Below are 24,454 nucleotides of genomic sequence, written 5' to 3'. Positions count from 1 at the left end.
AAGAAAGGGCAGGGAACCCAAAAGAAGAAAACTCAGGTACATGCAACATGAACTAAGACTTCAAAACACTTTGAAAGGAGAGAAATAGAATAGAAAAAAATATTCAAACTTCAGTAAAGGATACTCCAACTTCAATTTGACAGGTAATTTAACAGATAATAGCTTCACACAAGACAGGACAAAAAGAAATGAGCACTTCTGAGCAATCATGTCTCTAAAATATTATAAGGGACAAAAGCAGAAACCATCCCTCCAAGGAGGGTGGGGAAGCCTGACCACAGACCAATTTGGCTAGGGCACAACCTCTTCAGGAAACAAGGGCAAAAATCAACTTCTCCAGGAGAACCAGATTAAATAGCCTCTCCTGAAAGTCTATTTTCTGCTGTGGTACACTGACTTAAAATACCATTGACCATATTCATTCAGTATAATTATGCTTTAGTTTTACAGGTGGCAGGGAAATATCTTCCCTCCAGTGCTGTTATGAAGAACTTGAGAGCAGGGACTCCAGGGGAAGCAGGAGCTGAGGCGAGAGCTCTGTTGTCAGGGCACCCCCTGCATACACAGTGCAACTTGGCTGTACAGGACAAGCACACAAAAGGTCACAAAGACAAAACCAGCTTGGTTGCATGCCCCACATCTGCTGTGTGGCTCTGCTCAGCAGTTGCTTTCATGTCTCCATTCACACTTAAGGCCTGGAAAGCACAAAATTACAAGACAGCAATCCCTTTTTTAGTATCAGTGTCATCCGTTACTCTCCTTCACCACCTAAAAATAAAGTACAACTTGTCTCTGCGAGCCTTTCCAGTCCTATCATTACTCCTTGCGCTGGACTAGGAATGAAGAGCACTGACCAAGTGCACAAACATTGTCTCAGCAGGGCAACCAAGGAGCAAATCTCACTGAAGTCTGACCCCAAGTAAATACAGTCTTTTTAGCATCAAATACTCACGTACACATTAAAATCTGCTATTATGACACTTTGGCAACTAGGTCAATGCCTAACAGGTCAGTGAGACAGAATATGACACCATATAGGAAGTAAAATCTCAACTATATTTAAGGACAAATTAGCACCAGATTTTTGGCCAGTCACACAGAGCTGTTTTCAAATACCATCAGAAGTCACAACTGATACCAGCTCAGTGTGAAGGACAGAAAAGCAGCATTTGCCTTGCACATATGCCATGCTCTGCTCTGCCTTAAGCTGGGAGACAGGGAGTGGCTTCAGTACCGGATTCTACAGAATAGGGCAGATATAGCAGAGAAGGAAGAGGGCAACAAAGATCCTTTAACCTCATTTTCAACACACTAACGTATTCTGTCAAATCAACAAACGAGCTTTAAAAAAAAAAAGGAGATGAGTAATAGCGTCTCAAAATGTAATAAACAGTTGAATCTCAATGAGTGATGTTTAAAGATTTTAGTCAGTTTTACAGGGCTTGCTTTGATCTCAACAGCTATAAAATACATCCTTTATGGAAGGAAAAAACAGTCCCACATGGCTCCATCTGCTCCCATTGAAAGGACGTTTCAGCAGCACTCAAACATCTGGGCTGGCTTCCAGATAACACGAACGGCCACGTCTCTTTTGTTCTCAGCAGGGATGAGCTCCAACTATCAGAGCCCACTCTTATCCCCTGCCCAGGCCAATCCATAGCACGGAGCTCCCAGGTGAGCTAGTGGTGCCCACTTACCCTTCCCCCCCGCCCCCAGTTCAAGCCTGCAGGACAGTGCAGTCCCTGCCCTGGAAAGGCCAGATACAGTGCCACAGCTAAGCCTCCAGGTGCTTAGTGATCCTGCGAATTTTCTCTTTCTTGTTCCTGTTTCCATGTTTTTTCCAGGGCTTTCCTACTACATTCCCAGGATTGGACGTAGTCACAGGCACGAGGCCACTGCCAGGCCGGTATCCCATTGCAGCTCGGACCCCTTTCATCAGGGCGCGAACGTTCTCCTGGAAGATGAGATATAATCACCAGTGACCGATAAGAAGATATTTAACCACGAGGAACTGTGATATGTTAATAAAAGCAGACACAGGCAAGCTCAAACCCATCAAGATCTGCTCAGTCCTCAGCTCCAGAGCTGCAGGAAAGGTCACGTCACACAGCTGAGTCACAGCCTGCCAGCACTCTCCAGTTCTGTCTGCAGCCATGCCTTGCTGTGCCAGGACCTCAGCATCTACCACTGCAAGCAAAGGCAGAGCGCTGACGAGACATTGAGCTCTGACAGACATTAGCTGTGGCACTAGGACTGATTCTCACAGTCTCTGCTTTGCACACAACAAACTGTCTTTGCAAATAAATCTGTTGTCTGTGAAAGCCAGAGACTAAAATAACTTGCTGAAGTCTGGAGCGTGGGTAGCACTGCCGGGGCTCACAGCTCGTGCCAGCACTTTGGGCAGCCAGAGGAAGAGTCTGGTAATCCCAAAAATTCTTTTCAGGTCGTAGTTTTCCAAAACAGCTCACTGTTTTTTGAAGAGAGCCTGAGTTCTTGTTTTCAAAATGCATGACTATCTTTATCTGTGCTGAAACAAATACTGTTCATATCCAGCTAATCAAACAGAACAGGTCATGCTATCTATGACCCATCCTCTTCACTGCTAAACACCCTGTTCTGATCTTTGTCAGGTATGCAGACTTAATTAGTTACAGATTTGACATTTCACTACAAGTCATTAATAAATTTTTCAGTAGTGTAGGGGCAACACAGATCCCTGTGGGACCTAACAAGAAGCATACAAGTTAAGAAAAATTCCCAGTTTCCACTTGATTTTGAGATTTCTCAATTAGATTTTAAATCAGTTTGTGTTCTTTTCATCTAATTTCAGGTTCTGAGTCAAAACAACCATGTAGTACTAAATCAGTTGTCTTAAAGAAACGTAACCACATTCCCTAAATACATCATCTCAAGAAAGCAAAGTTACATCGAAGGACCTGTTAGTCCAAAACCATGTTCCTGGTCAGCTGCTGTGTCACACCACCCTCCTTCCTTGTCTTTCTTCCTAGTCACTCTCCTGTTTGCTGAAGATTGATGTTAGGCCCATAATGACAAGGGTCACCCTGTTGACCTTTTAAAAATCAACTATGCACACCTCATTAGCTATCCTTCAGTCACCTATGACATTCCAGTGATTTATGAGATAATAAAAAGGACAGCTCTTGGGTAGAAATTACATGCAGATCCCATAGCATCCAACACCATTAACTCAACCCAGCATCCCTCCATCCTCAAAGCTATTTTTTCCAGTAACTATGCCACACAAGTGCTGCAGTAAAAACTCCTAGAATACATTTTCTTTGGAATTTACCTGGTGGAAAAATGTTTTGTCCACCACATTTTCAATTTGTTTTGCTTTGGTATTCTTCTCAGGCTTCACCTGTTCACTGGCCTGCACAGTTCTGCTCTCTGGGCATCTTTGATGCTGGTGCTGAAAATCATTTGGGTCAATGCCAGGAGGTGGATGGCAATACAACAGCTTCCCCTTTGAAAGCAATAGGATACAGTTATTACCAAAAAACCTCAGAGAGAGAGACACAGAGAGGAAAGAAAAGAACTCCAAACCTAAGAAGGGTCCCGGAAGTCCAGGGGCTCACACTGGCAGACTAACTATTAGTACACTTTATTTCTCCTCCCAGGCAACAACTGGTTTGACTTCTAAGTTAAAGTACTGTTCCACTTCAAAGCACCATTTCCAGCTGCAGTGTCCAGCTGCAAACAATACAGTGCAAAACTCTCAGGACTACTGGAGGATCCTATAAGAAATACTCAACAACAAGTTGCCGAGAGGTGCTGTAGAAGCACGCAGTATTACAACACTCAGAACTACAGTCCTTAGTGCCAAATACTGGTCCAACTATAAAATATGGGTTCGTTTCTTGAATATCTGCTGCCTGTTTTAGAGATATGATAATTTATTTAATTAGCATCATATTTTTAAGCAATCAGCTTTTTAAGATTAAGCAGCTTGAGAAATTCCATTTATTCTTCTAAAACATAACACTTGCCCAATCTAAAGAGTATTTTGATAGACGGTGATTTTATCCAGAGAAACAGAATTCACTTTATTGTGCTCCTTCATGCTCCAGTGAAACCTTCAATTCACCTCCTAGAAGGAAAGAAAACCCAGACATAGGAAGCACTCACACTGACATAGTCTTTTAACACATATCGAGCTGATCTCGGCTGGTCTGGCTGTCCATGAGCTGTCATAAAGCCTCTCATATCTGGAAGGCAAATGCAAAGTACATTCTGTGTCAGTACAACAAGAGATTCAATAGATTCTTCTCTGCTGCCTAATTGCACGTTTGTATCCTTTCTCAAAAAAACTCCCTTAGAAAGAGGCTTCTGTTGGGAAAAGCAGTGAAAAAAGGGAACATTGCTGATTTTAAAGGGACTGCAGAAGCATCCTAACCTGAAAAGAATCATGAGAGCTGACATCTGCCTACCACCAGAGATTTGTTTTTTTATTTTTGTTTTAAGGCCAGAGAAGATTAACTGCATCAGAGAATCAGACGAGGGAGATGATAAACCTTCACTGCATTCTTCAAAGTCTAATTCAAGACACAGTTGATGGGAGGTATCTAAAAGGATGAGAGCACCACACTTCACAGACTGGCAGGGCATTTCACCAACATCCTCAACACAACCACTACATCTGTCGGACAAAACTGGCAAAGCACCACTGCAACACACACATGAGATTAGCTGTTAACAAAGGCCCTTCCTGAGAGGAGGGCAAGTCCTAATGTGGAGGTTCAATGCATGACAAACCTGAGTTGGGCCTAACTTTAAAAAGTTCTCCTAAGGCCGTGTTCAGGACCATGCACACAGCATAGGCAACAGGTTTTAAAGGGATCATCACTCACGTCCGTATGCTGTTAGCAGCTCTTCAGCTGTTGGCTTTCGATCTGGATCCTCATCTTCCCTTGGCCTTATGATATTTATTCCATAGGTTGCTTCCAAAATGTTTCGTGGGATATGCTGGCAAACGTAAGCTAGTGAAGGAAACCACCTGGTGATTTTCGGCTACACAAGTAATCTTGCCCTAGTCACTCCAAGAGCACACATTAAGAACAACTTTTGGATTTTGCTGCAAACCAGAAAAACAATACAAGTCTGGCAGTAGGATAAACTTGAAATAAGATGGAGAAAGACCAACACAGCAGGGCTGTTTTTTCCAAAGTGTGTCCCCACCACCCTCAACGCATAAGCACGCATGCCCCTAGCCGGGCTGGAACATGCTACATTGCACAGTCCAGATCCAACACTCGCAGACACCCTCACAAACACCACGCAAAGGATATTAGAGAAATAGGGGGCACATGGTCCCTCATCTGGTCTATAGGCAGAATTCCAGAACAAATCATTTCTGCCTTGGTAGAGATGAAAGATGGCATCACCAGACCAGGGCAATCACAGAGGCACAGACCAGGCTCCACATACAGGGTCTACACAATAAATAACCAATGAATTCACCAAGGCAAGCCAGTGTCCATGGACGAAAAATGAACAACAACAAAAAAATCAAATGCATAGATGAAACAAGGATGCAGATGAGAATAAGCAGAAATTCTACTAACAGACACATCTCTCCTGCTGGCCCCAGCCAGTGAATTAAGGAAATCTGATGTGGAAGACAGCAGCACTTCCAAGGTTCATAAATAAGGTGTCCGGATGGGGGCAGCAAGATCTTCAGCTCTCCAATCTGATGGGAGAGGAGAAATCACTCCAGAAACCTTTAACTGTGTTGGACCTTTTGAAATCCCACACTGCTCATTACAGCACTGGAGTTGCCACCTCAAAATTAAGAGCTTGATCAATATGAAAACAGCAGCATAATTAGACTTATTCACAGCAACAACTATGGAAAAGAAGGACAGTCTGAAAGCTTGACCTTAAGCTATTCAGAGGAGTACTCAATTTTCAGAGGTTCTCTCCTCATAACTGGTATCAAAAAAAGAAGGGCCAAGCTACCTAAATAAAATCAGGAGATGGAAAGTATCTCCCACTGTACGGCAGCTCTCATGAGTGACTCTCAAACTGTAGCAAGGGTTTGGAAGCAAGAACTAAAGTTCCAAAATTATATACATCAACCCCCCCTCTCCAACCTGAACTCTGCTGGGCAGAGTTCAGGTTGGCAAAACAGAGTTCTCAGTGAGTCCACGTGGTTGCCAACTAGTTCATAATGAAGCTCTCTTCCACTGGAAGTCAGGGGTGGGGGGAAAATCAACACTCTTTGTTAGCAATACCTGAAAGTGTTTCGTACGGCCTGGTGTAGCAGACACTGACACCTTCTTATTTCCAAGGATTGTGTTAATGGTCGAACTTTTGCCAACATTAGGGTAACCCACCTAGATGACAAAGAAGTGGAACGGTAACAGTGATATTGGGCAGGGCGATGCCAGAAGACTGGCAGAACTCTGCCACAAAAGTACTTCAAAAAAAGGTACTAAAAAAATTAAGGCAAGCAGTGGGGAACACTGAGCTCCAGGAACTTCAGAATTAATCTTTGCACAAAACCTTCAGTGGTTTGTGCTTGCTAGTTTTTCACCCTCATAGAAAGCCAGGCTACAGGATGAATTTTTCCCATGGAATGCATACTGAATTAAAATTTACATTAAGCAAGTTCCATTTAAGCACAAGTCCAACTCACCAGCCCAACATTTACTTCCCCATCCTTCACCCTTGGTCCATTGTGCATGGTTTTGAATATCTCCAACAGCTCATTTCTCTGTACCAGATGGCTGAAGTTCCTGACGTTCCTGTTCTGCTCCTGCACTACAGCCCCATCAGTCCTGCTATCCATCCTCTCTGGGGCAATAGCATTTACTTTGCCCTCGCCTTCATCTTCAGAACAGGTTTGCCAGGACTCCTCTTCATCATCTTCACAGTCTTCATACTCATCACTACTGTCATCATCACTAACCAGAACTTGATTTACAGTTTGCAAAGCATTGCCTGTGGATGTGCTTTCTGCGCTATCTTGTGCTGTGTCGTCTTCTTGACTGGAGCTTTCATCCTCAGAATCAGTACGGTCCTCCGCCGCATCTTCAGTGTCTAGTTCCTGTGTGAACAGTATTTCATAGATGAAACATAAAGACAACACTAAGTGCAGCTGCTGACTGCAGTTGCTGCAGCGCAGTCAACTGTTTTCATCAGCCGGATCCCTGGCTTACATCACACAGGTTTTTTAGGGGCCTTAAGTAGGATGTAGAAACAACTAGCCCGTTTTAGGAGAAAGTATTCCAAGAGGGATTGTTAGCTTCACTGTGAAGTCATGAGAGGTTTCTCTCCAGAAGCACAATTCCAAATGCGTGCACACCCACAGTATCCTTACACACAGCAGCAGCACCCAGCATTTTTTTTTTTTTTTAATTATCAACTGTTCCTAGTAATAGGAATGAACGTAAGTTTTTAAAAATGTTCAGAATAAAGCCATTTTGTTTCAGGTCTAAATATTTCATTACAATAATTTCAAGCTGTCTTGTTTTCAGTCCAACTCTTTACATTTCTTCCTCACAAACAGTTCACGATCAAAAAGACAGACCTTTTCATAACAATAGTATTTTGACCTTTCTTTCCAAAAAAGAAAAACATAACTAACACTTTCAGTCTTACTTTTAAATCAATCTGTAAAAACATTTTATCCAAGGACTGTAAACCAGCTAAACAGACTGGGTGTTTTTTGGAAGGAGATATGGGATATTCCATAGCTGAATAACGATGGCTGTGACAGATGAACCCAGTAAAACCTGGAAGTGGCATCTGTTGATAACACATAACTTGGGGCAGCAGCACAGTTTGTTCCACTGGGCAAAGAAAGGCTCTCGCATACTTTAGGTTGTCTAAGAAACACCTCCTCTCCCAGGAAAGAAAAATCCTCTATACAGATAACCACATCCCTCACAGCATCCCTCTTGGAAAGGATTCCAATTCTGTCAATGAGTTAAGAGTTTGCAAACAGATCTACAAGGGCTGTTTCTGTAACTATTCATCAGTAGCCTTAAGGAACAAATTTACATTCTAGTTCAGTATTATTTATCATGTCATTAACCTTGAATGAGAAATCCAAAGCGCTATGAACAGTGACCGAACAGCATACTACTTCATTCACCATTTTACTCTCCTCACTTTTGTCTCTAAATCCATCATTAAAATGCTGGTTTAGAGCCACATAGGTCCTTAGAATAATCCTTCTTTGAGACAAGGACTGTGCCTTTCCTAGAAAGGTGCTCAGGTGTATCACGAGCATAACTACAAAGCAAGTTATCAGAGGCAGCCAGCACATGTCCAGTTGGAACTGGTCATCTACAGTACCTTTCCTTCTCCAGATAGCCGTTTGCACTCTGCCAAAGCTGACCAGAACACCACCTTAACGCCCTCTTTCTCAAAGAACTGTGCCCAAGCAGCCCGCTGCTCTTCACTCAGCAGATCTGCTTTGTTTATCAGGATCATGTTCTCCTTGTCATTGCTGACTTCCTTAACATAACTTTCCTGAAGAAAACAAGAGAAGGATCAGTTATACTCTGGTTTGGACGACTCCTCCCCACAAGGTGATACAAGAGCAGCAAGACAAGTTACCCCATCCAGGCCACATGAGTGTAGCTAAGCTTACTGTCCCCTGGGCTAGATGGAACTGGTGTTTAGCAGACAGCTACAAGAACAATTTGGAACATGCAACTACTGCAATACAAGTTGTTTCTGGCCACGTGTGCGAACACCTTGTCTGTGTAGAGCTAGGACAAGATATTGATGAGCAACTCACAGCAGGAACCCCTAAGATTAACTATTTGAGCAATTTCGTACCTCACTGATGCACAGTGTTCTATAGTCTATCATTACAAAACTGTCACTTCAGTAATTCTTGATCCTTCGCTTTCAGCACAGTAATCCTCACCCATTTTTATTCCACTATGCTTTTAAACAGAACAATTCCTTTCAGTGCAGACACTTTAGTGGGTAATGAGGAGCAATAAAATATCTGCAATATAACATCTATAGAACTGCCTCTAAATCCACAACACTGCGTGAAATATCAAAAAACATTGAAGAAAAATAATTTGATGCCAGAATACTTGCATAAATAAATAAGATATCCAGTTAGGCACAACAGCAGAACAGCTTCAAGGTGGCTGAATGTGTTAAACAAAATATAAATCATAAAAACTCTAAGAAATAAAATGAAGACAACACTCAAGAAAGTGGTTTACTTACCAGATCTTGGCATCTAAACAGAAGGGGGTTTCTAGCATCTACTATCTGGACTACAATATCACTGCAAAAATAAAAGAAAGCCCCATCAAGTACTCTTTCTCACCTTGCCTCAAAGAAAGCAGCAAGGCACAGCACATCACTTGCTTTTAGGTTTTGCTTAGAATTCTAATGGTTTTAGCTGTATTATCCCATTAACTACCTTTACTGAATTAACAAAGCTTCTCAGCATCCCACATGCCCCAACAGAACCATGCTTATGCTACAAGCCAGTACTGCTGTACAGTACTTTTGCCTCACTTGGCTAATTCTCCTGAACAGCCGGCAAGGGGAAAAGGAAGCATGCGAGTTTCGCCAATCCATCTACCCGTCAGAAACACTCAGCAGGCAAGAACAACAGTAGTGATATTCTATCCTTTAGAATGTTACTTAAAACTGTGATAACATAACTTTATTTTTGTCTATTCTCATCCCCAAACTGCAGCAGAGTGGCTACAGAGAGGAAGAAGAGGTGGTTTTCCTACACAGCAAGATATTCTGGAACACTGTTGTCCCCTTTGCATCGAGCAAGATGTACAAAGTCTCCCACAAATGACTTACAAATACCAAGCATTTGCTGTCGGGCATCTCCAAAATGTATTTTGTGTTCTTCTTATCCCACAAAGCACAGAACAGTGAAAGAATTAGACTCCAATAAAATATGTTGCGCCCCCATGCAAGCAAGGCCTTGCATGTGTGCTTTTAGGAAACATCTTCCAAATCAAGACAGCAGGTTGCCACCACATATGTGAGCAAGACTCATCAATTCTACACACAAATTAGATGCACTGACTTAAGATACCTGAGGCATCCGTGTTTCTTTTTTCAAAAGGAGAGGGAAGATTTAACTACAGCCTCTTCCACTAGAACTTCCCCAGGCAGGTAATTTAAAATATTGGTTGCTACATACTGATTCTATTTGTTTGACAAGGATTTCTGTTAACTCAGGACAGGAAGAATTTCAAGCCTCACTAGGCAGTTGGTTACATATTAAAAAAAAAAAAAATTAAAAAAATGAATAAAACCCCCAAGGGATGGATTTAATAAGCCACATGGGTACAAAGAGGTACTGAACAGTTACAGAAATTCAAAGATCAATACGAGAGAAAGCTGACACCACGGTACTGGAATGGGATACAGAGAAGTTACTGAATCACACTACTGGGAGCTAGTTTGAAGCAAACACAAGAAAAGGCTGACAACAGATCAAATTATCTGGCAAGGTAAGGGACTGGACGACTTTCCTGTTCAATTCCAAGACAGCATCTTCACTCTATGTGAAACAAAAAGCTCCAACAAGGGCAGGAAGGCCTTAATAACACATTCCAGCCACCTCAAAACACACAATACACTCACACTGCACATCATGATACACTATAGCAGATGCTCTGGACCCAGCTCTCTCCTGGCCAAAGTCCCAGCAGCACCCAGTACAAAGCCACTTCTGTGAAAGGACCACCTCACCATGACCTCACTGATGAAGTATTTTTCAATTTTAGGAAAATCAGATGAGATGATCTCAAACTTAATTACTAGTGAAATTAAATGCCCCAGTTAGATTACCGTAGCAGATACCACTCCTATTGTATTACAGCTCAGCAAAGCAAACAAAGCTATTTCTGTGATATGACAGGCTGTTGTCTTTTGTGCACTGCTGCAATTTCTCTGCATGGCAAGAGGCCAAGGACCAAGAGGCTCTTTCTTTCCCAATGTTACTTAGTTGATCACCCTTGCCTCCTGTCCCTGAACGTCAGGTTGCGATTGTGTGGTTGAGAAAGAGGGGAAATGGTTAATCTTGGCAAAAGACCTCAAAGACGCATTCTCAAAAGAGGCCTCCCACACAGAGTTACTGGAAGAGGCCAAGAGCAGCAACATCTGAAGAATCATCAGAGACTCGCAGCAAACCACCTGCAGAATGGCAGTGCTGAGAGCTAGCATGCACCACTAAGCAGCTACCCTTCTTCACATCACATTTTGATCACTTCAAAACACAACCACTTCAGTGCTTGAGATAAAACATAACTAACTGTAATCGCTTTTCCTGTGCTCAGACACTTGAGGCTCGACTCAAAAGCTTCAATTCAGGAAAACACATTAAACTACTTTTGAAAAGCGGATAGTGATATAACTTTACCTTCTTTCAATGACTCTCCAAAGCTGACGCCAAAATTCCAAGTTTCGTTCAAATGGGGTTAGAATTAACTTTTTTTCTTCCTCAAGGCTAAGGCAAAACAGAGAAAAGACATAATATTTGGCCCATGTCAAGCAATAAGCACACCGCCAGTTCTTCCTTAGATCCAGGAGGCTTTAGTTTCAGAGACAGCTATCAAATCAAGCTCATATAGTAGGTACTATTTCTGCTAGTTTTGCAAATAGATCAAGTGCCTGGGTAAACTGGTGTCAGTGGCACTGATTCAGCAGTGACACAATGGCTCCTGGTCATGCCAATGGAGAAGTGGTAAATGATGGAAAGAGCAAACACTCATTAAAAGTCTGCCCATGAAGTTTTAGAGCCACAATAATAAGCCAGAGAAGTTATCCCAAATGCCAGCAGTTATTAGTTAATTGAGTACCACCTGAAAAAAAATAACAAATTTAGGGATGGTACCTGAAATGGCTCTATACAACCCTTGGTTTGCTGTTACCACCACCTTGAATGACTTTACTCAGGGCAAGCGTGGGTTTGCAGGGTGTGTGCAGATACCACCTAGCTCTCCAGGTAAGCAGAGGCAGCACCAAACCAGCACAAGCTGCTGTACCCAGGCAGCACTGCACTCTATTCAGAACAGCACTGTTGCTCTTAGAAGACACATTCACCACTCCTCCACTTCACAGGCTAAAGCACAACATCAGACTCCATCCCAAGAAATTTTAACTGTAAACAGTACAAGAACATGCACATGCAAGACAGCTTTGCACAGCTCACCACAAACACATGTCTGGACTGTGGCTGGGATGTCTACCCTTCCAGAACAAGTACAGGGAGCTACTAACAAGATATTAATTTTACTGGTCCAGCAAGGACAAATACACCCCACTGCTTCCTGTGTCTCCAGATGCCACCAGCTACTTAACCAGACACAAGTGGCATACTCAACTGGGCAAGCTGTCGCCTCCATTCGAGAAAGCTCTCCCTCTCAGCTTGCTTCAAGTCCTCCGCACGGGTTGTCCGATCCCAATGTGGCCTGTAACAAGCACATTTTGGAGTGAGTGGTCTGAAGTAGCAGTTAGACCCGTTACATTACTGCAGTTAACATCCACAAAGAACACAGGCACAACACATGCAGCTACACTGAGATGGTTACAGTTCAGACATGTACGCACATGTTTTCAGCAGCTTTAAGTATGCCTTTTTTCCTTGTTCCTTCTAAACGCCACTGGCTGAGAAAACACTATTCTATGCACACTAAATCTCACAAAGCCAAGATTTGCAGAGCATTTAATATGGGGGATTCCTCTTTCTGTCCGCCACGCACAGAGCTCTAGAAAGGCTTACTAGATGGTCCGGATGCACCAGTTCCAGCAGTGCCACGCTTTGAGCAGGAAACCCACACAATCAGGACAGATAGCCTGGGGCTGGCAGCACCCACATGGCAGGCAGACACCTGTGCTGCAGGTTACAGCAAGCTCATGCAGGCATGGTAGTGGCTTCCCCAAAAACAGGGTATTGACAAAGCAGAGGGCTGTCCTCAGGCTTGCAGCCACCAAGGGACTGAGCCCACTCAGCAGAGGGGATGCAGGCCTGGCCCTACAGGACTCACCTCCGTGGGATACGCAAGAACTGCTGGTTCTCCTCATGCAGCTGCCGGACATGTTGGGCCTCCTGGGCTGTGAGCAGGCCCGTGCGGCTCTGGCCAGACACGATCTGAATATTGAGACGCTCTGCAGGAAGGGAGAGAGAGCCATCCAAAGCCAGCTGTCCTCATCCCTGCCTGTCACCAGCTCTGCCGGCCCCTGCCCTGGCAGGCCATTCCTGCTGACCCCCAGCCCTGGCTCAGGACCCCATCTCCTGTCCCCTGGTTCCCCACCCGGCCAACCCCATTGCCAACCCCAGACCCACACCCACTCCCCATTCTAGCACCGGTCCTGGCCCCCCCACCCGGGTCCCCAGCCCCGGGACCCCCTCCCCAGCCCCTGGATCTCCCCCCCGGCCCCAAAGTCGTCCCCCCCCGCCCGGCACTGGGCCCCTCCCCAGGCCCAGCCGCAGCCCAGGATCCGTCCCGGCCCCTCACCGGCCGCGAAGCGGGTGCCGGCCAGCTCGGCCGTGGCCAGGAACTCCTCCAGCGGGCTCTGCTCGGGCGCCGACCGCAGCTCCGGGCCACGCTCGCCACCCACCTCGCTGGCGTGCAGCTGCCGGGACAAGACGCCGCCGCCGTCAGCCCGGCCTCGGGCCGCCCCGGCCTCCCGCCGCCCTCGGCCTCCCGCCGCCCTCGGCCCCGGCCCCGGCCCGCGCACCCTACCCATGAGGAGGTGCCGCGGCGCTCCAGGCCGCGCTGCCGCTGCAGGCAGCGGCCCAGCCCCCCGCCCCGCTTCTTGCCCATGCCGCCGCCGGAGCCGGAAGGGGCGGGGGCGACCGCCCCGCTCCCGCGGCGCCGCCCGGGTTCCTCCGCCGCGCCCCGCCGCCCGCGGAGCAGCGTTCCGGGCAGGCGGGTTCCGGGGCGGCCCCGCGCTCCCCGCGCCCGCCACCGGGCGGCGCCACGGCACCGCCACCGCCGCCCCCCCCCCCCCGCCCCGTGACCGCCCCCCGTGACCGGCCGCCGCGGGGCTGTCGGCGTCCGGCCGCCTTCCCCATCGCTCCATGCGCTCACGGACCGTCCGCCCGCCACACATCCGCAAGCTTCGCTGCCCGTCCGTCCGTCCATCGCTCCCTCCCTCCCCACACCGCCCTCCCCGTCCATGCGTCCACCCCCACGGCGCTTAGCACGGACAGACGCCTCTCCGACGCTCCCCTGCCCAGACCCCGCTCTAAACCTCTCACTCCCACCGCAGCCACCAGCCCCATCGTTGACACGCAGCACTAACAAAACCCGGGGCAGGCCTAAACGCAACGCCCCGAGGCCTGTGCCGCCGCGGGAGGCCCCGCCAGAGGGGGGACGCGCAGGGCCGCGAGCCCCAGCAGAGCCCACGGCAGCGCCGGCGGCTGCGGGGGCCGGTTCCACTCGCCGGTTGGGCCTGGCGCAGATGCTATCGCTGGGAAGCAAACAGCGCCGGCAGCGAGGCGTGCGGAACCCCGTCCCGGCAGCCGGCGATGGGGGCAGGGGTTTTGCGCGTCCCTCCGGGGGAAGCCGCCAGCTCCCGCCGCCGAGGTTGCCCCTGCGCCCTGTGACAGGCCCAGCCCCGTGCAGGATCCCCGTCCCCGGTCTCCATCATCCCAACCCAGCAAATAGTGCGTTCGAGGAACGACGGTGACAAAGAGGGACCCTGGGTGCGGCGGTGGAAGGTGTGCTGTCAGGCAGCTCCCAAAATCTAGCCAGAGCCTGGGCGTATCTGCAGGACGGAGGACGTTGCCCGCCCAGCCAGGGAACCATCAAAGGGGTTTTGGCAGCAGCCGTTGCGGACAGTCCGGGTCAAGATGGGAGAGAAGGTTAAATTAATAAACAGCTCGACCTGTTCTTGCACAGTGAACTGATTTATGAACCATTTCTCCTTTATGGGTGTTGGGTTAAGGCCAGGCATTTTTGACTATAACTCTGTAATGTGTATCAGTTGTAACCGGAGAATAACCCAGCTAATCCCTGGAAAACACAGGCGCTGCCTACACAGGCAGACAAAGCTTAACTTCAGGTGCTGGCTGCCAGCAGCACGGCAGCGTGCAAAACCCCATAGGCAGGAGTGGTCTTTTCTCACGCTCAGCACTATGTGATGCCTCCCCATGATAAACACTCATTAGGAAGACGCAGTTCTTCCTTTCTTCTCTTTTTCAAAGCCATCAACCGTATGGCATAAATTTCCCGAGTACATCTGGACACTTGCCATGCTCATCCCAGGCTCTGCCACCACTGCCAGCCTGGCCCGCCCCGGCCCCTCCTTTGCTTCCTAAAGGCAAATAAGACAGATGAAAGGGGACTCAGCATTCTCCTTTTCATTTATGCAAGGTGCTTCAGTGGAAGGCTGGTGGGCTGCAGACAGCATGCAGTGATTTAGTAAATTCATTTTTAATCAAGTCATCTTTAATAAAACCATCTCAGGTCTTTATGTGAGCACTGAGGCAGTAATATAAGTGCTCATTATTGTATTTCTTTTGTACTTCAGTTAAAAGTTACCTTCCTTCTACACTGCATAATCATCAACCAAAGCAGCCAGCCAGCCCGGCCTTTTCCCCACGCCTTGGGTCCGGCACCGTTTCTAACCCCACAGCCGAGGCACGCGCGATGCCGTTCCCAGGCTGCCCAACCAGGGGCAAAACGCTTTAATAATCCCATCGGCGCAGCCCTGGCAGCGCAGCCTCGGCACTGTCAGGGTCCTTGGCTGGTGATACAGCCACCGGCACGGAGCGCAGAGCTGGATGGCCCTCCATGGGACACGGGCAGCCACGACCGGTGGCATGAACTGGAAGCAGAGACACTCGGGGATGGGCAGAAGTGCTGGCGCGGTGGGAAAAGGAGGCTCAGGCATGCTTCACCGCCTGCAACCCTCTGTGCATCCTGGGGGCAGTGAGGTTTGAGGGTAACCTGAAGAGCCAAGATCTGTGCCTTTTGACTGGGATGTTTTTCCCACACGTTGCCCTTTCTTCCCACACCATTCCCCATTCCCAGACTGAAGGGGTCCAGGGACAGTCACTGCAGATATTTTCTGCCACCTTCGTAGGAGCTGCTGAAGAAATGCCCAAATTGCCCCCATTCTTGCAACAGATAAATTTCTGGGTGCTTCATAAACACTAAGGAATTATTTCTGTCTGCTGATACCAGCAGCACAGTGAGGATTGCTTTGAGCAGATCAATGCTGAAGGAGATACAGATTAGGTGATCCGAGTGACAGAGGCATCAGAGTCTTGGCTAGAGTCTTAACTGCCTGTTTCTAATTGCAGTGTTTCTCATCCCACTCCTATTGCTCTGCTGTGCCTATCTGAGCAAGATAGGCTTCTTCTGGTTTTACCTAAACAACAACAACCTGCTTCTCCTAGAAGACATTTATGCGTGGATTAATCGCACACAGTGACAAGGGCCACCAAGGAAGAGATGCTGTCACAAGAGCTGTACAGAGGTAGCTTGGCACCTGCGTGTGCATGCCAAGAGCGCAGACAGCCAAGGAGAGCATGGAGGAGAGAGGCGTCCTGCTGCAAAGTCCAATAAACCTTGATTTGCAGGCCGCTCCCATACGATGCAGCAGCTACCATGGCATGCAAAATGAACACGATTTTTGCTGCTGGGCCTTGTTTTTATAACTCAGCTCTTCGACAGCAGTGCTCGGGCGGGAGCGCAATGCTGTCCCAGGAGAGCAAGCACCCCCTGTGCATCACTGAACCTCTCGTCGCGCCTTTGAAGTGTGTTAACTGAGTGCCGAGCACTGCCGGCCCTTTGGAGGGTGGCCATGGCTTTGGGACTTTCTTGCAAAACCATTGCAAAGATGAAGCAAAATCTGGTGTCCTTCCAGTGCTCTGTAATCATCAACTTGTATCAAAAGGTCTGGCTTCCCTCCCAACTTCTTGTGCCTTGGAGCCAAACCACTGCTCCAGTTTTTGATGCAAATCCTGAGAATTATGTAGCAGCCACAGCTCTTTTTCAAAAGCCAACGACACCAGTGCATTTTTGCCTGAAGGAAACATTGTTCTTTCTGGACAATTTTTCCTCCATTTTCCTCTAAGGCAGCACTGGGAGATCTCAGGATTGTGTCTCTAAAATATTCATGTGACGGCTATTCATTATTCATGTAGGCTCACAATGCTTGATTCAGTGGTACTGCCAGCCTCAGCCTGACAAGCAGACCCATTAAGAAACGCCCCCCCCAAGCACCCCTGCAAGAACACCCAGACAATTTTGCTCTGTGCACAACTGCAGCTGCTTGAATCCCCTTCTTTCCAGCTGTACTCAGGAGCATGCCAGCACTGTAGGAAAAGGGGGAGCCTGCGCCGAAAGCTCCCCCATCTTTTGGTGAAGGTCTTGGTCCTCACTAGGAAGAGCAGCACCCCGGGGAGGTTCTGAAGCAGGGCTGCCTGGCCGAGGCTGAGCCCGGAGAAGGCACTGACCCCGCTGGGGCCCTCGGGCGAGTTTTTTAGACTCCACTTCTTCCACCAGCCCTATGAAGATAAAATTGCCTCCCCGCCTGGCAGGGTGTGGGAAGGTTAATTAGAGAGAGCTGCCTGCATCTTTGAAGGCGCAAAGCACAGGGCGGGAAGCCGGTAGGGGATTTCTCCAGCTCCCGGCATGCCAGCTCTGCCTGTGCAGTCTCATCCCCGCTGCCCGCCGCTGCCTGCACCAGCTCCCACTCCACATGAGCAGGGATGGTCCCATGGTGGCAGCCCCCAGGATGGGGCATCGAGCAGAGGATGCTGCCCCAGCACCACCTCTGTCCCCTTTGGCTGGCAGCACGGCAGGAGGATGGGTGCCCGGCATGGCCCCACTGGCCTGGCGAGCCCCCCCCGAGGGTGCCGTGACCCCTGAGGGAGGGCTCTGCACCCCTGGCCGCTGGCTGCCCTTCTAGTTATAGCTGCGGGCGCAGGAAGCGCCAGGGCCGCCTGTGCAGGAAGCGGGGTGTGCCGCCCTCGGTGGCTGAAAAACAACCGCGGTGGAGGTGTGCCGCTACCGCCATGGCCCTGCCGAGCAGCACAGTCCTGGCCCCAGGGCTGCCCCCGGGCTATGGCACCCCGAGCTGCACCGGCATCGCCCTCGGTGCACCCAGGCGTTTCCAGGGCCGTCGCCGCATGGACCCCCTGCAGTCCTCACACCACCCTGGCATCGCCCGTGTCCCCAGCACTGACCCGTGGAGCCCCGCTGGGGCAGGCTGCCTGCAGGATGGGGTGCTGCTCCCTTTCGGGGAGGCAGGGGGGCAGCAGGGGCAGCATGACGCATCCATTAAGGGCTGTTAAGGACGCTTCTCCCTGAGCAGGGGATGCTGTCCCCTGTTCTGCCAACCTGCCTTAGGCTGCCCCAGCTCCCAGCAGCAGGCAGCCATCTGCAGCCACTGCGGGTGAGACCTGGACGATGGCCGGCGGGGCTGGGGGCCATGGCACCCCGCTTGCCCCCATTGATGGCCTGGGTGCCACTCAGCCTTTCCGTTTCATGGAAAATCCTGACAGTTCGGCATTTCCTTTGTCCCGGTTTGTAACAAAGAGTCGAAACTTTGACGTTTAGCATAGTTACAATGCTTCTGAAATACTTTGTTTTGGAAAATACTGAAATGCCGGTTTGAAATGTTTCGCTTTGACTGTGTCACTTCAGCTGCTATGGTAGCAACAGAGCTCTGTTGCTTTCTGAGAGGAGAAAGCCTGGGATGTTTTCATATGCTGACAAAATCAATACATTCCCATGAATTATTTTGGTCTTCTCATACCAACTTTTCCCAGCACCTTCTCTCGCTACTCTCCCCAACCAGAGACCCGCATCAGCTCCGCTTCCAGCTGCTGGGCACAAAAGCCATCCCTGAAGCAGGGCTGCTCTCTGCAGGGTTTTACCCTCTCCCATCGGGCAGGCCCTGGCATCTTCCCCGTGCCGCAGCAGGGCAGCCAGCATGGGCAGCCTGGCACCCCCCTCCAATGGAGGCGGTGGGCAGCTGCCCACCTGCCTGCGCCCCAGCAGGGCAGCGTGCACCCCAGAGCCTACGGGCTCATGGTGGGGTGCAACCATGGGCTCCAGCGCAGACCGGAGCGGCCAGGGGAGGAGGAGGATGGAGTGGGGCAGGGAGGGGGGTCTGCCAAGGGCCAAGTGCAGCGCTCACCATGCTGCCGGCGCAGGGCAGGCTGGGCTGCGGGGGAGAGATGGTATCTTACAGACTTTCCCACGCCTCACACAAGCTCTCCAGGCGGGCGCATGCAGGCGGGTGATGCTCGGTACCTGCTGGGGTATTGCATAAATAGGGAGCAGGCTGCTGTGCTTCCCCCAGGCTACAGGGCTGAGCAGATAAGCCCCCAGCATGCATGCCCTACAGAGCACGGGTGCTGCAGGCTTCGCAGGCAGGGAAGGAGCCTCGTGCTCCCTGGGAACCAGGCAGCATGGCCTGGTCCCACAGGGCAGGCTCCCCTCTCATTATGCCTCAGGTTCTCCCCCTGGCAGTGAAATACAGACATCCAACGTCACAGGAATAGCCCCACACTTAGGACAGGTGCCCCAAGCTTAACCAGGCTGCTCCCTGCTGCCAGACTTCACCCAAACACTGCAGCACAGCTCCTCAGCCCAGCACGGGAAGGGCCAGCACTTCATTTGGGAATTGCCATCACAGGCCACCACGATTTGCAATGTGGTCTTCTATTGCCGAAGCATGCGGTGGTTCTCCATGCCAGAACTGAAGCAGCTGTCACGCAGCAGGAAAGAGATAGTCCTGAAGCTAATTGGGCCCATTAATGAAGCAAGGAAGGCTGCAACGGTCTCTGGCACACCAGCTGGTGAGCAAGCACAGCGAGGAACTGAGCTGAGACAGTTTCCATCCTCAAGCAGGGCTGTAACCACAAGACACCTTCCCAGCAGCTGCACTTCCAGCTGGCCCATAGGCAGCTATGTTGGGGGTGCTGCTGTTCCCCAGCCACCACCTGGAGCCCCCAGCGGGTCTCTGAGGGGCTGATAAGGGAACCTCTGCCCCAAGAAAACAATGCAGAAATGGAAGTGTTGCTGACTTGGGGGCTGGGGAGGTGGTGGGGAGGGCAAGGGGAGTGGAGCTTGTCCTCACCTTACATGCTGCTGGAGGTGCAGACAGGTATGCCCCAGGGCTGCCAGAGAGACACGGGGCTCAGCAGCCTGTGCGAGCCATGCTATGAAAATTTAAGGTCTTCATTCCTGAACATGGGTTACTTTAATTGGGGTGACAGAGGCACCTGCCAGCATGGCTCTGCAAACAGCTCTGTGGGAGTAATTCTCACAAGTCTCTATGCACCAGTGCCAGACCCCCCGCCACTAACCTCCCTCTGGAGGCAGCGCCGCAGGGAGGCGTTGCGGGGGCTCCTTGCCCGCTCCATCCCACTCGGAGCAAACACCTGCCTGCAGAGCCAGCAGCGTGAGACCCAGGACAGGCTCATCTGCCCACAGCCAGAGGCAGACAGGGCTTTGGCAAGGCAAGTCCTGCTCCCACGGAGAGAGTGCTGTGTCCACATGTCTCAGAGGAGCAACCGGGGCTGCTCTCAGCCTTGCAGGTCACAGGCACCGTTCAGGGAGGTGGCAGCCGCTGAGCACGGGGCAGGCGTGGGTCTGGGGGTGTGAGCTGGGAGCTGCAGGCTCTCAGCACAGTGGTTCAGCAGGACACCTCGAGGGGAGAAGGCAGCTCTGTGGGCACCATGGAAGTGCCACATCACATGTGGGTGTCACATGTCACCCTAAGCCGTTGGATTTATTTTACGTGCACAGCAGCATCTTCTGTTTTCACCTTGCAAGACAAAGAAGACAAAAAAAAAGCACATTGGATGCTTCTGGAGATGAAATGAATTAGCAGTACAAACCAAAGCCTTTCTCTCCCCGCTACGCAGCGGAATGGTCCTGCAGGCTGGCAGGAACTGTTCTGCAGTGGGCTACAGCACAACACATAACCCCTCCTGCCCACCACACTGACAGTGCTGTTGGGGGCTCCCAGTGGGTGCCCAGCACCCAGTCTGCATTAGGCCAGCCAGGGCCAAAAGCAGGGACCCCCCAGCTGGGGCGGGCTGCTGCTTGGCACCGCCGGCTGGGGCAGACCTCAGCCCCTCGCCTGCCCTCCCACGGAGTCCCAGCAGAACTTTGCTAAGAGGCAGAGGGCTCGGTTCAGCAAGGTGCTAAGCCCAGATGAGCATCTCAGTGGGCGCTGGGCTTTACATCAAGGGGTCCAGCCAGCTTGCCCCGGCCGTGCAAGGGCTCATGTGTGCTGACCGGTGTGTGCCTGGCCCGTGCAGCTCTCCGACTGCAGTTTTCCCATAGGAAAACTGGAGCATTAACACGTTCACTTCTCAGGGCCAGCAACAGCCTTCCTAAGGCTGTGAAAGTGCTGCGCTAGAGCTGCCGAAGACAGGAAACGCAGTGTCTTACAGCTCCACACCCACCACCGGCCTCTGGAAACCATAGATGCGGTCAGAGTCCCCAGTACCAGCTGTGGCTGAGCAGCCTCAGGGGACGGCGTTGACGACGCTGCCCTCCAGTGAGGGGGTATTTTTGAAATGTAAGCAAATGGGCAAGTGCTTTTAATAATTCGACGCCGGTCACTGTGGTTACTTGCAGTTCCCAAGTAATCTGCTAGATGGCATAATGTAATAATAATAATGATGATAATAATGATAACAATATACAGGTTTGTTTTAATTGATCCAAACTCTAGAAATTATTTGTCAAATAATTTAAGCGGATGTTTACATATTTTACTGCACGAGTAAGTACTGCTCACCTTTTGTCAAGCGTTTATTCAAAGCCTGACGAAGTGCCGTTCTCTGCAACCGTGGAATTCCTATTCTTTCTGGAAGAGGATATGATACACGACACGAGAAGCTATAGCAACGACACACAGACCAACTTCCCAAAGCCCTCATTATGTCTATGACTGTATTTGAGCAACCCCAGCAAGAAATTACAAGACAGCTTCTTGTTATTCGGCTGCTGTGTATAAATAAAGAGCAAAGCATTACTCATACATAATAGCTTTTATTCGCTGCAGGCCCTTCAGCTCTCAGAGCCGGACTAACCAAATCAAAGGGAAGATTATGTCGCAAGAGTGGGGCTCCTGCACGGCACACCCTGGCCAGGAAGGCTGCTGGGGTTTGGGTTCTCCCCGGTGCGGGGACTCCCCGAGCACCGGGCCCTGCAGCGGCCTTGGGGTTTTCGTCAGTTTGGGAGGTTCTGAGTTCCCGGTTCCCCCCCCCCCCCCGCCCCGGCTGCCCTCTCCATCCTCCCCGCCGCCGCTGTGGCACCCACCCTCCACGCGTGGTCGTGGGGACGGCTCTCGCGTGAGCACCCAGGGCGGGCCGCGCCGTGCGGAGCGGGCCGGGCGGCAGGCGGGGCGGGGCGCGACGCCGCGGGGGGGGGCGCATCGCGGGCCGGATCCCCGCCGCGCCCCGCTCCCCCGCGCCCACGGCCGGGGCGGCAGCGGCCGGCGCCCCCGCTGGGGGCCGCGCTCCGCGGGGACGCTCCGCGGGCCGGGGGGAGCGGGGAGCGGGGGGGGCCGCCCGGCCGGGCTGGCGCCGCCCCGTGCCCGCCCCCTGCCCGCCCCACGGCGCGGCGGGGCCGGGGCCGGGGCCGGGGCCGGGGCGCCGCGGCGGGCGGCGCAGAGCGGCGGCGGCGGGCGGGCGGCGAGCAGCGCGCCGCCGGCTCGGCGGGCCGCGGGCAGCGGGCGCTCCGCCCTCGGTGCGCGGGGCCTCCCCTCTCCGCGCCCGCGGAGCGCCGGCGCCCGCCTATATCTACGGCCGCGGCGGCCCGCCGCCCGCAAGGATGTGAGGCGGGCGGGCAGCCCAGCCGCCGCCGCCGTGGCATGCCCCCCCGCGGCCGGAGCCGTCGGCGCGGCGCCTAGCCGCGGCTCCGCGGGGCGATGCTGCCCTGGAAGCGGAGCAAGGTGGAGCTGGTGGCGGGCGAGGCGCGGCGGCAGAGCAAGCCCAAGGGGTACGCGGTGAGCGTGCACTACTCGGCGCTCACCTCGCTGGCCCGCGCCTGCCCCGAGAGCGCCCTGCACCGCGTGGGCAGCATGTTCCGCTCCAAGCGGCGGAAATTCCGCGTGACCAGCGAGGACCCCACGTACACCGTGCTCTACCTGGGCAACGCCACCACCATCCAGTCCAAGGGCGAGGGCTGCACCGACCTGGCCGTCTGCAAGATCTGGAGCAAGAGCGAGGCGGGCCGGCAGGGCACCAAGATGAAGCTGACCATCAGCGCGCAGGGCATCCGCATGGCCCACGCCGAGGACAAGGGGCTGCGCCGGCCCGGCCACCTCTACCTGCTGCACCGGGTCACCTACTGCGTGGCCGACCCGCGTCTGCCGCGCGTCTTCGCCTGGATCTACCGCCACGAGCTGAAGCACAAGGCGGTGATGCTGCGCTGCCACGCCGTGCTGGTCTCCAAGCCCGAGAAGGCGAAGGCCATGGCCCTGCTGCTCTACCAGACCTCGGCCACGGCGCTGGCCGAGTTCCGCCGGCTGAAGAAGCGGGACGACGCGCGGCACCAGCAGCAGCAGCTGGTGGGCGAGCAGAGCATCCCGCTGGTGCCGCTGCGCAAGCTGCTCAACGGGCAGTGCTGCTACAAGCCGCCGGTGGAGCGGAGCCGCAGCGCGCCCAAGCTGGGCTCCATCACGGAGGACCTGTTGGGCGAGGAGCAGGAGGAGCGGGCCATGCACTGCGACTGCGAGGACATCCTGGAGGCGCTGGGCGAGCCCGAGGGCGAGCTGCTGCGCGCCGGCGCCGGCCGCGGCGAGGGCCCGGAGCTGGGCCAGCTCCTCCGCGACCTGGGCGAGCTCAGCCTGGGCAACGACCTGCGCTCGCTGCGCGCCGACCTCCGCGTCCGCCGGCTGCTCTCCGGCGAGAGCACGGGCAGCGAGTCCTCCCTGGAGAGCAACGGCCCGGACGGCGCCGCCCCGCCCTGCAACGGCGCCGAGCAGCCGCCCCCCGGCGACCCCGAGACCGGCTGAGCGCTCGGCCGCGCCGGGCGTGCACGGCGCCGCCGCGGCCCCGCCGGCAGCGCACGGTCCCTTCCGGGCGTGCACGGCCCCGCCGGGGCGCACGGCGGCCGCTCCGGGAGCGCACCGCCCCTCCGGCAGTGCACGGCGCCGCCGGGGCGCTTCGGGTCCCCTCCGCCCCCTCCGGGAGCGCACGGTCCCTCCGGGAGTGCAGGGCCCCGCCGGGGCGCACCGGGTCCCCTCCGGGAGCGCACGGGCCCCCCCGGGGCGCACCGGGTCCTCTGTGGGCGTGCACGGTCCCTCCGGGAGTGCACCGGGGCCCCTCCGGGCGCCCTGGTTCCCCGCGGCGCCACCGCATCCCGCAGCATCCCGGGGAGCGGCCGCCTTTCCCGGTGCCGGTGGCCGCCGGAGCCGGGCCCCAGCCCACCGTGGCCCGAGGAGGGGAGGCGGCCGCGGGCTGTTTACCTCCGGCTCAGCCCTTGAATATCTGCCAAATTCC

The 24,454-nt window shown here is 52.5% G+C and overlaps 2 protein-coding genes across 2 annotated transcripts; one reads left to right on the top strand and one right to left on the bottom strand.

The window, feature by feature from the left end:
- Nucleotides 1–1,404: 1,404 nt before the first annotated feature.
- Nucleotides 1,405–13,793, bottom strand: LSG1 (large 60S subunit nuclear export GTPase 1). The gene is made up of 14 exons (XM_059822690.1): nucleotides 13,713–13,793; nucleotides 13,485–13,602; nucleotides 13,014–13,134; nucleotides 12,351–12,437; nucleotides 11,387–11,473; nucleotides 9,217–9,277; nucleotides 8,320–8,496; nucleotides 6,656–7,066; nucleotides 6,252–6,353; nucleotides 5,307–5,450; nucleotides 4,869–4,992; nucleotides 4,147–4,226; nucleotides 3,311–3,484; nucleotides 1,405–1,954 (listed from the first exon to the last, which is right to left on the bottom strand). Exons 1-14 carry the CDS (start codon nucleotides 13,791–13,793, stop codon nucleotides 1,775–1,777), a joined length of 1,947 nt encoding a protein of 648 aa, XP_059678673.1. The 3' UTR covers nucleotides 1,405–1,774.
- Nucleotides 13,794–22,878: 9,085 nt separating this feature from the next.
- On the top strand, nucleotides 22,879–23,967 carry FAM43A (family with sequence similarity 43 member A). Its single transcript, XM_059822813.1, has one exon. It carries the CDS (start codon nucleotides 22,879–22,881, stop codon nucleotides 23,965–23,967), a length of 1,089 nt encoding a protein of 362 aa, XP_059678796.1.
- Nucleotides 23,968–24,454: the final 487 nt, after the last annotated feature.

The sequence above is a fragment of the Gavia stellata genome, chromosome 11 (assembly GCF_030936135.1).
Source record: "Gavia stellata isolate bGavSte3 chromosome 11, bGavSte3.hap2, whole genome shotgun sequence".
Classification (NCBI taxonomy): domain Eukaryota; kingdom Metazoa; phylum Chordata; class Aves; order Gaviiformes; family Gaviidae; genus Gavia; species Gavia stellata.
Note: the sequence above shows the minus strand (reverse complement) of the source record. Positions and strands in the feature narration are given on the sequence as shown.

What these genes read in the sequence shown, in the direction of transcription:
- LSG1 (XM_059822690.1), bottom strand. Translation starts at nt 13,793, where the DNA reads ATGGGCAAGAAGCGGGGCGGGGGGCTGGGCCGCTGCCTGCAGCGGCAG. An exon ending in GCCGCGGCACCTCCTCATGG is followed by an intron (nt 13,603 to 13,712) that starts GTAGGGTGCGCG and finishes TTGTCCCGGCAG; the next exon opens with CTGCACGCCAGCGAGGTGGG. An exon ending in TGGAGGCGACAGCTTGCCCA is followed by an intron (nt 11,474 to 12,350) that starts GTTGAGTATGCC and finishes GTTTTGCCTTAG; the next exon opens with CCTTGAGGAAGAAAAAAAGT.
- FAM43A (XM_059822813.1), top strand. Translation starts at nt 22,879, where the DNA reads ATGCTGCCCTGGAAGCGGAGCAAGGTGGAGCTGGTGGCGGGCGAGGCG.